Source organism: Diospyros lotus, chromosome 3 (genome assembly GCF_014633365.1).
Source record: "Diospyros lotus cultivar Yz01 chromosome 3, ASM1463336v1, whole genome shotgun sequence".
Taxonomy (NCBI): Eukaryota; Viridiplantae; Streptophyta; class Magnoliopsida; order Ericales; family Ebenaceae; genus Diospyros; species Diospyros lotus.
This window is the reverse complement of record NC_068340.1, coordinates 12,665,993-12,679,404: the sequence shown is the minus strand read 5'-3', so window position 1 is coordinate 12,679,404 and position 13,412 is coordinate 12,665,993. Positions and strand designations below refer to the sequence as shown.

General features: G+C 36.4%; 1 protein-coding gene across 5 annotated transcripts in view; it reads right to left on the bottom strand.

Annotated features, from left to right (window-relative positions):
* Positions 1–13,190, bottom strand: part of LOC127797088 (uncharacterized) — a 50,675-nt gene extending 37,485 nt beyond the window's left edge. For 2 of the 5 annotated variants that reach the window (XM_052329611.1, XM_052329612.1), the window contains exons 1-3: positions 12,549–13,190; positions 11,624–11,673; positions 11,050–11,137 (exon numbers count right to left, since the gene is read on the bottom strand). In XM_052329611.1, coding sequence (XP_052185571.1) covers positions 11,050–11,137; positions 11,624–11,673; positions 12,549–13,076 — 666 coding nt within the window. In that variant the 5' untranslated portion in view covers positions 13,077–13,190. The remainder of the gene's footprint in view (positions 1–11,049; positions 11,138–11,623; positions 11,674–12,548) is intronic. The other 3 variants (XM_052329613.1, XM_052329615.1, XM_052329616.1) reach the window with 2 other exon arrangements.
* Between the last annotated feature and the right edge of the window lie 222 nt (positions 13,191–13,412).

The following is a 13,412-nucleotide window of genomic DNA, read 5'->3' as shown; positions in this document are numbered from 1 at the left end:
GTAGGTATATAGCTTTCATTGTTAACCTACCAAGCATGAAACCAAACTAATTTTCCAAGACATCTGTTTCTTTTCTGAGTCTCTGCTCTATTACTCTCTCCCAGAGTTTTATGATATGGCTCATTAACTTAATTCCTCTATAATTTTCACAGTTTTGAACATCTCCTTTGTTCTTGTATATAGGAACCAAAGTACTCTTCCTCCACTCATCTGGCATCTTTTTTGATTTAAGGATCGCGTTAAATAATTTCGTTAGCTAGGAGATGCCCTCTTCTCCCATGCATTTCCATGCTTCTACTGGTATATTATCCGATCCCACCGCCTTATGATTTTTCATCTTTTTTAATGCTTGTCTTATTTCTTTTGAATTTATGCGTTGATAAAATGTATAGCTCATGTTCCCTTCGAAGTTACTAAGATGTCCCAACCTAACTCTTGTGTCCCCACCATCATTGAATAATTTTGTGAAATACTCTTTCCATCTCTCCTTAATCGCTCCCTCATTCACTAATACATTTTGGTTCTCATCTTTTATGCATTTCACTTGGTTTAGATCCCTTGTTTTTCTTTCTATTGCTTTAGATAATTTATATATATCCCTTTCTCCATCTTTTGTATCAAGTCGTTTATATAGATTCTCATATGTTTTTGAACTTGCTTCACTAACAGTTCTTTTTGCTGTCTTTTTCACTTCTTTATAATTTTTTAGGTTTTCTTCATTGCTGCATTGATATACAGCCTTCTAGCAAGTTTTCTTATTTCTAATTTTCAATTGTATTTCTTCATTCCACCATCAAGACTCCTTAAGGTGTGGGGCTCTACCATTTGTCTCTCCAAGGGCTACATTTGTCGTGCTTCTCAAGGCAGTAGCCATTTCCCTCCACATTTGGTTTGTCTGTCCTTCTCCATTTCATTCCCTTCCACTCCTTAATTTTTCTTTGAAAATTAATTGTTTCTCCCCTTTTAAATCCCATCACCTAATTCTTGGATTTTGTTTTATGTGATTTTTTCTCTTCCAATTTCTTACTTGGACGTCAAGTACTAAAAGTCTATGTTGAGTAGTCAAGCACTCCCCCAATATCACCTTACAATACTTACAACATAATCGATCCTCTTGTCTCATGAGGAAGTAATCTATTTGAGTGCTTGATGTGACATTTTTATATGTGATTAAGTGTTCGTCCCTTTTTTCAAACCTAGTATTGGTTATAATGAGCCCATATGTTATAGCAAAATCTAAAATAGACTTACTCTCGTTATTAATTTTCCCAAATCCATACCCTCCATGTACCTCTCTATAGCCATTTTCATCTCTACCCACGTGACCATTTAAATCACCTCTTATAATCACTTTCTCTCCTCTTGGTATCATTTGTATGAGTCCCTCTAGATCCTCCCAAAATTTTGCTTTTATCTGCTCACCTAACCTCGCTTGTGGTGCATATGTACTAAAGATATTCATAGTCATTCTTCCCAGACCAACCTTCACCATAATAATCCTATCCCCTATTCTCTTTACATCTACTACCCCATCTACTAAGCTTTTATCCATAATAATCCCCACTCCATTTTTCGCTCGATCATTTCCTGTGTACCATATTTTATATCCAGTTTCTGATAAAGTTTTTTGTTTTTTCCCTACCCATCTCGTCTCTTGAAGGCATATATGTCACATTCCTAGGGTTAGCTAGGATTGTGATAGGAATTAGGAGAGAAATCAAAATTGAAGGAGGGGGAAATCAGTAGAAAGAGGGAGAGATATTGAGAGAAAGGGGAGAGAAACAAGAGGAACGTGAGGGAGATTGGAGAGAGTCTTAGAGAGAAAATAGAATTAAGAATTCATTCAAATCAAACATAATCCATCCAACCCCAGTTGAGGCTTATATATAGCTTAACAGCCTCCCACATACTCTCATGTGCAATATAACTAGTCTAACTACATATAGAATAAGACAAAACACTATAACAAAAGGAAAGAAAAGAAATTACAATTATTGTATATTGTATGCCAACTCCTACTATTATATTTACTAATATATCCTTGGGTAATTCCTAGGGTCATGACAACATAATATTAATCTTTCTCCTAATCATCACATCTACCACTTCCATAGCCTTGTCTGGTAATGTTCCTATGTTCCATGACCCAATCCTTAATCTATGATTTTGATTTTGGCTTTGACTTTGAATTTGAATTTGATTTTGATTTTGGACTAGCTTCTTTACCCGCATCCATCCAAGCAAATGCGAGAACCCTTCCTCAGGGGGTCTGTATGAAAATGGACAAAACCGTAAGGGCTTTAGGTGCAATTTACCCCAACATTAACATGCGCATCCATGTCATAACCCAAGGGTATGGTAGTAATAGATATTAGATGTATTTCCTTTTAGTTGTAATTTAGTTGTACTTTGATATAGAAGTTTGTACCTTTCAGGCTGGAATAGCCTATAAATAGGTTGTATCACTTAGAGAATGTTATGTTTTTATAATAATTGAATCTCAGATTTCCCTCTCAATTCTCTGTTCTCTCTCAATCTCTCATGTTCTCCCTCAGTTCTGTTTGTCATCCCTCGCTTTCTGTTCTAATCTCCCTCCATTTTTGACTCTATCTTCCTCTATTTCCTTCCAATTTCCTAATCAAACCCTAGGATCCTAACAATTTGGTATCAAAGCCGATTGTTCCTCGGTTGTGAGTTAGGCGATCTCCCAAGAGATCTTAGTGGTGATCTGTCGAAGTTGAGGCAAGGCGATCTTAGCATTGATCAGTCGAAGTTAAGCCGAGGTGATCTTAACAATGATCAGTCAAGGTCAAAGTAGAGTCGACGATTCTTGGCTATGAGTCCTGCAATTTTAGGCGAAGCAGGTCTTGAAGACGAAGCAGGTCCAAGCGATTTTAGGTTGTTGCGCCAGAGCTACTGTCTCTTGGTTGTTAAAGTATGATTGAGACGAAGCAGGAAGGTGAGTGCTGGAAGCTAATAGCGAAGCATAGCCAAGCAATTTTAGGTTATTGATCCAGAGCGGTTGTGATTAAGAAGATTCTCAGCTCGAATTGTAAGGTGAAGTAGCACAAAGCAATTCTCGACCTAGATTTGAAGGCAAAGCAGAGCAAGTTGAGTTTTGGCGATTAATTGAGTGATTCTCGATTACTGAATTCCAGTCTAGGCCATTCAGGAAGGAGATTTCTAAAGAGGAATTCTGGCAAATTTGGAAGCTAATGGTAGGCAATTCTTAGGTAGCCACAACAAAATTGATTGAGTATTGATCCAAGACCGATTACGTCATAGGAGGCTAACAAGCAATTCCTTGGCCTTTGACGTCTCCTACTCGTGAGATTTCTACCATAGATATCAACACAAGCATGAAACAATTCAAGTCTCAACTGCAGCAGCAAAATGCTACAATTTCAATTGGATAGAACAAAAATCATGAGGCGATGAGCCAGAGTCATGCGACATTGGATTGGAAGTTGGAGAAAATTGCAGACAGACTTCACAAAAAATTTGAAGGCCTATCAAGGAAGTTTGATGAATTTTTGGTGATGTTTTCTAGTAAGTGTTAGGTTAGTATACCAATAGAACTTTATTTAAGATCCACTGCAAAACCTCCTAATGGAATCCTATCTAATTCCTCTGGTTTAAAGGAAGTGGGTGTTGTATCAGATCAAGTAAGTACAACTAAAGGATCATTCAAATCATTGTTGTTAAAATCCCGATTTTACGCGTACGATTTTACGATTCGAAGACCCCCAAACAATTCAAAACCCATGTAAAATCTAATTTGGGATAAAATCCTATAAAATCTCGATTTTACATGTACGATTTTACGATTTTACGTTTCAAAGATCCCCAAACGATTTTACGGTTCAAAGACCTCCATTGATTTAAGTTGTAATTTATAGGATGCTTCCAATATCTCAATGTCACATAGCATCTAACATTGGAACTTATGCAATGAATTGTTATATTTTGCCTCTAAATTGGAACTTGATTTAATATTGATTGCATAAGTTCCAATATCACATAGCATCTAACATTAATTGCATAAGTTCCAATTTACTTGATTTAAATTATAATTTTTACTTGATTTAACATTGATTGCATAAGTAAATCAAGACAAACAAGTAATTAATTAATGGACCACCCAACTCCAAATCGGGATATTACTTGATTTAATCAATGTTAAATCAATAAAAAATTACAATCTAAATCTAATGGAAGACGTTGGAAGCATACTCTAAAGAATTTTAAGATATATTTTACCTCTAAATTACCTATATTTTACCTTTAAATTGCCTATACCAACCTGCTAGTTTTTGAGCTATATTTTAAAAGTATCATCTTTTGAATTATAATAAGGAATAATCAGGTTATTAAATGATATTAATTTATTTTCTACAAAATTATGTTATTATACACATATATTTACAAAAATTAAAGGGTATTTTTAATTATCTCTAAAATCTTACGATTTTCCGATTCGATTTTACGATACGATTTTATAGACCCTTTGTCGATCCCACTTAAAATCCCGATTTTAACAACCTTGATTCAAATGTGTGGATACTGGTGCTTTAGTGCATGAGGCTACAGAAAGTGTTCAACCTTACAAAAATGAAAATATTGTGTCCTCAATTGAGGAGCTTTCAAAGATAAAGGAAATTTCTAAATCCGCTGAAGATCCAATCTTATCGGCTAGAATCCATCCTCAAATTTTTGACTTACAAGAAACTAGGGAATGAACTGAAGTGGAGAAAATTATTAATTCATTAGGAAAAGGAACAAAGACACCAATGGAGGAGACAATTGTTGAAGAAGAACCGTTGGTGTATGTTAGAAAGTAGGAAGCAACAGATGTCTTTAAAGCACTGTTGGATTCCAAAAATGCTGAATCCAACTAGACCTAGGAGCAGGAAACAACTCAGGAGGAACAAAGGACACAATTGAAGCAAGATGAATGGAAGAAACATGATGAGCCTCAGAAGATGGTGGAAGAGTTTTCTCCTATTTTATTTGTTCAAATTCCAATTGTTGACAGGGATCTTAGCAAAGATTATGGAAATTACTAGAATTAATAGCCATGGCATAGAAATCGTCAAGGTTTATGTTTTACATGTGCAAGACAAGCAAAAGAAGAGGAACGAAAGAGAAAATAGGAAAAGGTGGAAAAGGAGAAGGAAAGAAAGGAAAACGAGAAGAAGGATAAACCAGATAGAGAAAATAGGGATTGGCTGAAGTAATGGGCCAATAGTTACAAGTTAATGGAGACAAGAACTCTCTCAAGGAGGGGAAAATTGTCACGATCCAAGGGCATAGTAGTAATAGATATTAGATGTATTTCCTTTTAGTTGTACTTTGTTGCAGCAATTTGTACCTTTCGGGTTGGAATAGCCTATAAATAGGCTATATCATTTAGGGAATGTTATGTTTTTTATGATAATTGAATCTCAGATTTCCCTCTCAATTCTCTATTCTCTCTCGATCTATCCTATTCTCCCTCAATTATGTTCCTCATCCCTCCCCCTTTGTTCTAATCTCCCTCTTTTTCTGACTCTATCTTCCCCGATTTCCTTCCAATTTCCTAATCAAACCCTAGGCGAACCCTAGGATCTTAACAATCCATTCATGGGATACATAAACAATGATAAATCTACTACCAATAGGTCACTTCTACCAACTACAGAGCATTGGTGAGGTGAGAGATAAACTATCACCACTACCAAGACAAAATCCAAATGCGCGAAAGATGACCTAAAAATAATTCTAGAGCTATTTCTGGATAATATTATCCTAATCTATCAGACAACAAAAGCAAGCGAAATCCTTGAGTTTAGAACAAAGGAGCATGATAGTTGTTATGTATAAGGACAAGTTCACTAAGCTGTCCAGAATAAATTCATCATTGATTGATGGGGTAGAAAGGGTCAAAATAGTGAAAGCAATTAGAAGAGAAATGCACCCAATCAAGAAGAGGAAACAATAGAACAACCTCCTCGAAACCATGCCTCAAGAGTGAGTGATTCCATCTTGTGGGGCTTAAGTGTGACGGGACACTCTGCACATGTTTCACTATGGATAGGGAAAATGTCCTTCAACTACAAGACTAAAAGCAATACTAGATAATGGGAAATAGCCACAAGGTAAAGGGCAGCCTACATAGAGATAAAAGTGGGGGATCATAAATTCACTCTAACAAATTGAGCCAATTCTAGTCCAAGGACAGCTACATCACAAATGAGTATACAAGCTGACTAGAGAGAATGTCAAGGCATCCTTGTCAGTAGTTCAAGGTGTTATTTTCATTTCTTCTATCCCTAGTAGAGTATTTATCAATTTTATTGCTACATAGTCATTTGCTACACTAGAAACCTTACATCAAAGTAATTACCCCCCTTAACACATTGAAAACTCTCTAGCTATAACTAGCCCAATAGGGATGTGGTGATATTGGATGCTATATATTGATCTAGCCAGGTTGACTTGGAAGATACCGTTGTTACCCATGAATTCAATTAAGTTGGACATGTAAGATTTCAATGTTATCTTGGGGATATATTGGTTGACAACACACCATGCGACAATCAATTGTTTCCATAAGAAAGTGATGTCTACCATGTTAGCCAACCTAAATTCTTCTTCCAAGGCAATAAAAAGATCTCTCAAACAAGATTTATGTCAGCAATGTGGGCTAGAAAATTGTTAAGGGCATTGTTAATATATAGTTGTATTAGCAGTAAGGTATTTATGTAAATTCATATATTTAACTCATGTATTCTTGTATATACGTAAGATACTTAGTACTGTGTGGTCAGATTCACTACCGCCTTTCAACATGGTATCAAAGCCTAACCTCATTCTCTATCAAAACCCCTAATCCTATTCAAACTATAGAATCCTTAAACCTAGTTTTTTCATCAGTGCCACAATCACTATCAATCACAAGTTGTGATTCTCTCTCTAACCACAATTTTTCCTAGATCTAATGATGCCTCATGTTTGAGTCCTCAACTCCATCTCACAATCACGAGGGCTCGTGTTCCAAATCTTAACTCTTCAAATCCCAAACAGTTTTGATGGGACTCAAATCTATCTCCATCAAAAACCCTAATATTATTCAAATTATAGAATCCCAAAATATAGAATCCTTAACCCTTGTGTTTTCAACAAGTTCCATCATCACCATCAGTCACCGATCGTGCTTCTCTTCAACCATCCTTAACCCTAGTTTTTTCAATCAATTCCACTGTCACCATTAGTCACCAATCGTGCTTCTCTCTCCAACCACATCTTTTCCTATCTCCAATGATGCCTCATGTTTGAGTCCTCTCATTCATTTCACAATCAGAAAGCACATGATCCAAATTTGAACTTTTCAAATCCCTAACAATTCCGATGGGACTCAATGACTCCCAAGGACTCAGATCCAACATGACACAACTCAACTTCCACACATCTCCGTGCAACTTAGATTTGCACTACAACTCTTGTACCCATTCAAATCTAAATTCTAGTTCTCAGATCTAAACTCTCTTGTGCAATTGTTATCCTAGTCGCATTACATCTATGCCATTATTCTTTTTTGGGTACTTGTTACTTTGATTGCATAGTATTGCTATTCAAATTTGTCATTCTTCTCCTAGTCAAGCTCTTTTCAATCCATTTGCTATTTGAAATCATGCCTACAACAGTGAGTACCTCTAGTGTTGTACGGTATTTGGGTCTTACATCTCCCAATTTCTTTGCTTATCTTAATCGATTTGGACTTCTCAAATTATTGTGGGTTGATTAACAATTACGCGCTTGTGTTATTCTTCTTCTTCACGACAAAACCCTAAAGTCTAATCTCTCTGTGATTTACCCAAATATTTAAACCCTTCTCAGCCAAACCCCTACATCAAATAGCCTAGGCATAGTGCTTGCAACCAAGCTATGGTCGTGAGCTGCTATAATCGAAGGCCAAATCCCCTTCACGTGCACGCACACCTACGCACAATGGGGGTGGCAACAACCAAGAACTCTAAAAACCCTAATCTTTTGATTAGGTCATTTTCCTTTTTTGGTTCCTAGTTTCTATCCTTAATCTAATTTATTCTTATTCCATATTCAATAGCTTATTCTAGATTTGGGCAGCCTTAGTTCCTATTTTGTCTTTAATTTGGTTTAATTCTATTTGGGTTAAACCCAATCCCTTTAATGTTTGTTATACCCAATTTCTTTATTTTAATTAAAGACCAAGGATTAAAAGTTAGCCCCAAATTGAGTTTGATCCAATTGTAAATAAACCTAAACCCAATAAACAATGGATTAGTCCAACGCAATTGGTTTGACCCACAACCCATTTAACTAGACCGGACCATGATGTCAGCGATGGCATCACTCTAGTGATGTCAATGCCCAATCTTATACTCGTTTTGTTCCATTTTTCAAGCGCATTCCATTTCTCTAATAGGGCATTCATTTTAGGTCATTGGGGATATTTTAGTCGTATTTTAATTGATTATTCTCTTATGTTAATTTTATCCATTGTAGTTAGGTGATTTTGGCATGTCCCAAGCAAAGGGCAATTAAGGAGGACTCCATTACTTTATCAATGTGAGTGGGGATTTCTGGTATGGTGTATGTCTTGCATGCATGTCATAATTTTATTATTGACTAAATTGTTTCTATACCCCTCATGGTTAGGGCTTTTTGCCTAGACACCCCCTTGTGGTTTGCTTTTAGCCAAACAAGTCCCTATACCTTCGCAAAATTGCCAAAAGACCCCTTCTATTACAAACACTATTAATTAGGTGATGGCTAAAACCAAAGGGGTTCCAACAATGGTGAAAACCCAGCAAGGGAACCCTCACAATCAAGGAAAAAGACGATGCAGAGGATTCCATTGTCGTCGTCTTCTTCCTCTCTGTCTTCAATACAACAAGTTGAAGGCACTTGATCTTCAACAATACCAAGAGAAGCTCGATACATCTCTATAGGATTAGAAAGGAGTTTTAGTCCCAATTACGCTGTTGTTGGGATCTTTAACCTCACTATTTTCCTGTTTCCCTATTTTGGATCCTTCCTCTTCACTTGATTTGGCTCAGGTTTCATGCAAAAGATGCAATCAAGCTAGGTAGTAGCTTATCTTTCCCCTAATTTCCATCACTTGAGTTGGCTCAGTGTATTTGCTTTACTTTAATGACCCCCCCCCCCCCCCTAATTTTGTAATTGTTGCCTCCTTGGCTCTACCCCTCTACAAATGCAACCATTACCAAGACCTCTCCATATCCCTCTCTAGTTTCTCTCTGTTCCTCTCACAATGCCACTATCATATTAAAGGCAGAGAAGGCAATGGTTCCAACATTGGTTTTGTCGGAACCCAAGCCAATCATTTTTTTATTTTTGTGATTTTTTGTTTACTTTTTATGTTTATAACATAAGGGGTCTTTTGGTAATTTTGGAAAAGTTCAAGGACTTGCTTGGCTAAAAACAAACCACAAGAGGCATATAGACAAAAAGCCCAAACCAAAGTGGATGTGGGGGCAATTTACCTTTATTATTTTACTATTGAACACCTAACTATGAAACGTGTTAAAAAATCATATCATTTCAAATTGCATTAAATTGGGGAAGTAGGAATGCATATTTTAATTATTGAGCATATTGTTGTACATGGACATGGGATATGCATAAATGTTGACTCATGAAGTTACATCATTGAACACATTTATACCTATTCACTTATAACATGAAAGAATTGGAACGGCACTTATAACTAACATAAAAGTTATATTATTACTTTCATGTTCATGTCACTAGGAGTATCATCATAGAACACTATATGCTAATTGCAATAGGATATGAGTCATTGGTGCACCACATGTATGTGGGCGAGGGTGGGATTATCATGCGATGTTCTGCCACTATGTATGATATGGGTGAGGGTGGGGTTTAGCCATGATATTCCGCCATCATGTTGATATGGGCAAGGGTGGTTTGCTATTGTGTAATTACCACAATGTTCCAATGTGATAACATGTTGGTTCAACTTGATTGCTCCCATCATTGTATACTTTTCTTAGCAACATGTTCAATTACTATACCCTCATCCCTTTCTTGATAGTTTAATGACATGGCATGCATGTTGTATAATTGTTGCTTCATTTCTATTTCCCCCGTCATATCACTGTTTTTTCTCCTTGCTAAGTTTGTTGTTCTTTGACCCAACCAATCACAGTTTCTAGCTTGTAGGTTTGGAGATCAGAATATTTGTGGGTTTAGGTATCAATTGTATAGTAGTGATTGTGGTATGAGATCCTCTTTTGCATTTAGCTTAGTCACACTCCAAGAAATAAAACACTGAATGCATTGAGATAGGGTAGTGTGTTGGCATAGAGGTCCAAAATATTGTCTTTATGTTTGAATTAATTTATCCTTGGAAGTTATATTGAGATACTGAGCACAGAGTTGCTCTTTAATTATGATGACATTTTTATTTTATTAATTATTAGGAAATGGCAATCAAGGCATTTTGTTAATCCTATTTATATGAGTTGGGCATTTGACTTTAATTATATAAGGAACTGGTGTTGAGCATAAGCACATGGTATGAGGCTTACTATTCCCTAGTGGGACCCACGGTCCCATTAGGGGGGTACAGTCGGTCATAGTTCCCAAATTTAGGTCATTACATTTGGCTTCTGCAAAAAATGAACTAAGCCACAGGATTGTAAGCAAATAGGCAATCGGGATAGTAAACATTTTATTTATAAATCCCAAGAAATATAAAGTCTAACACTTAAATGGTTAAGTTGATTCTCTTAGCTAATCAAATCCAAGCACCTTATCAGAATATCAATTGCAACCAAATCACTAGATGTTAATAATTGGATTATGTTTTCTCAATTAAAAGTGAATCATAAAATTCAAAAATTACTAGATATATTGTAGGTGAAGAAAGTAAGTTCAACACCAAAACTTGTGAAGAATTAAAGGATGCACCTCTTATTCAGGATCATTAATTATGAGCAATAGATTTGATGCCTTTGAAACAAATAGAACAATCTGCCTCACCTCATAGTATTTAGGAGCTAGACTTATAGCTTGTTTCGCATCTTCAAGAGCCCCAGCTATATTACCCATTACCAACCTCACAACACACCTGAATCAACATTCCCCTCGTTACCACAACAAACACACATTGCATTGTATAGCAAAACTGTCTTAAGTCAAAAACATCACTTAAATCCTAATAAAATTTAAGAAACCCAGCTTTGAAGACACTACAAATAAGAAATAACAGTTTAAAATTCTAAAGTAAGACCTGTGAATCCCCACTATTGTCTCTCATTAGTGAAAAAATTAACCAAAACAAATAATCAAAAGGGGGGAACAAAAAAAGAGAACACATAACTAGTAAGATATGCAAACAAGACAAACTTATCAAACATAAAACATATGTATATAATGAAACAATAAAAATAAACATCTTACAGAGACAGTGAGAGCAGTTTCAATGCAGGTGCAAAATTGCAAGCATAGATCATTATATATAGTACAGCAAGCTGTCTTAGTTTTCCATGGATGATAGAATGCAGCTCTTTTAGATAATAAAGTGACAATAGGAATTCAGGATAATTATGCAAACCTGTCTTTATAAAGAACATGGATACCTCCATATGGTTTAAGATTTACAGCCTACAACAATTAAAAAAATGGATAATTAGTGGCCTTTCACAACTCCTGCAACTATCCAGAGTCAATGATGGCACTACAAGAAACTTAAAATGGAGTTACCAAACTACCATGGTACCACTAGATTGTAGCCATAGTTACTAAGACAAATATTTGCCTGATAACATACTCGGACAATGAAAGCTAGCTAACAAATCTAATGAGTTTTTCACCCTATGTGTATAACTCTTGGACTCAAATCCAAATAGCTTTTAAACTTATCTGACAAGCTAAATACATTCTCTAAATTGTTGTTGGTAATTGCATCAAGCATGAACAAGCAATTGGCAACAGCATCTTTACCATTCAGTCTTTTCATCAAACTTGATCATGTTCCCAAGACAATTTTCAAAGTCCACCAAACAGTGAAGTCAGTATCGAACAGCAAAGTTAAACATCAAGCTGCAGCTATCAACAATGACTTTAAAAAAGTAGATGAATTTCAAAATATGAACTCTATTGGTCTGAAGCCAAAAGAATTCCAAAACTACCTGCCTATAACTAAAAAATCTGAAGAACGTTGATGATAAATAATTATCCTCTTAAATCCCCAACAAATATCCCCCAAACCTGTGTCTGCAAGGGAGAAAACAACATCTTAAGACAATACACTGCCGCATAAGCAAAACCAGCACTTCGGAACTTGTTAAGACATACATTAGTTGAATGAAACTCTGGAAACAAAACAAATTCTTATCTTCCACGAGAGAAATAGCTAAAAATCAGCTACAATCAACTGATACTGTTTTATTTTTTTATTTGAAGTTACTTCTCCAACAAATGATTGAACAGTAGTACTAGAAGCACGACAAAGAGATTATACATCATTAAAATTATACCTGAGAAAGTAAAAGTTCAGCAGCCTGAGAAGCATTAGCACTGGAATCGCCCTTCCCCAATTCATCCTGGGCTCTCTTTCTCAATGCAAGAGCTTCCAAGCTGTTACTCCAAGAATCAGGATCGCCTCCACACAGACTCATCATGGCATGGACAGCCCGGGAGGGAGTCCCGCAGTGAGCCACGGAGGTGCCTCGAGGCAGAACCACGAGGTTCGGCCCCGCGCCGCAGCGACCTAAACAACCACAGGACTTGACGGTGACATGAGGCGGCGCAATGCCGGAAAGAACCTGAAGGGTTTCCAAGGAACCCTGCCTCCGGCATGTCCTGTTCACGCAAACCCTAATTTCTTCTTCGTCCCTGCTGCTAGTAGTAGTAGGGTCCTCGGCGGCATTGTTTACCCTTGCAGCATTTGCAGGACCAATAGCAAAAGAAGGTTTTATTCCCACCTTGAAGTTGAAGTTGGAACGAGAACCGGCGCAAACAGGGAACAGCGACGGGGACACGAAGCATACAGAGCCGCCGTTCATCCCCCTTTGTCGCTTTCCGACGCTCTCTCTTTCTCACTGGCACAGGCCCTGATGATTCCTGAAATGAGAAGGCATGTATCATGCACGTCATCAGATCGACCACAGCAGATAGAATCCAGATCTGTATGGAAACTAAACTCATTCACAAGTATCAAATATCGTGCCCCGAAATGAAAAGGGCAAAAGTTTGTGGGTTTAATAATTTTTATTATTTTTAATAATTTTAATATTTAATAATTATTCTTAATATTTAATTTTAAATTTTGAATTAATCATTAAAATGCAACAACTTTACAATAATTACATTTTGATTTTACATAAAATATACTATAATCT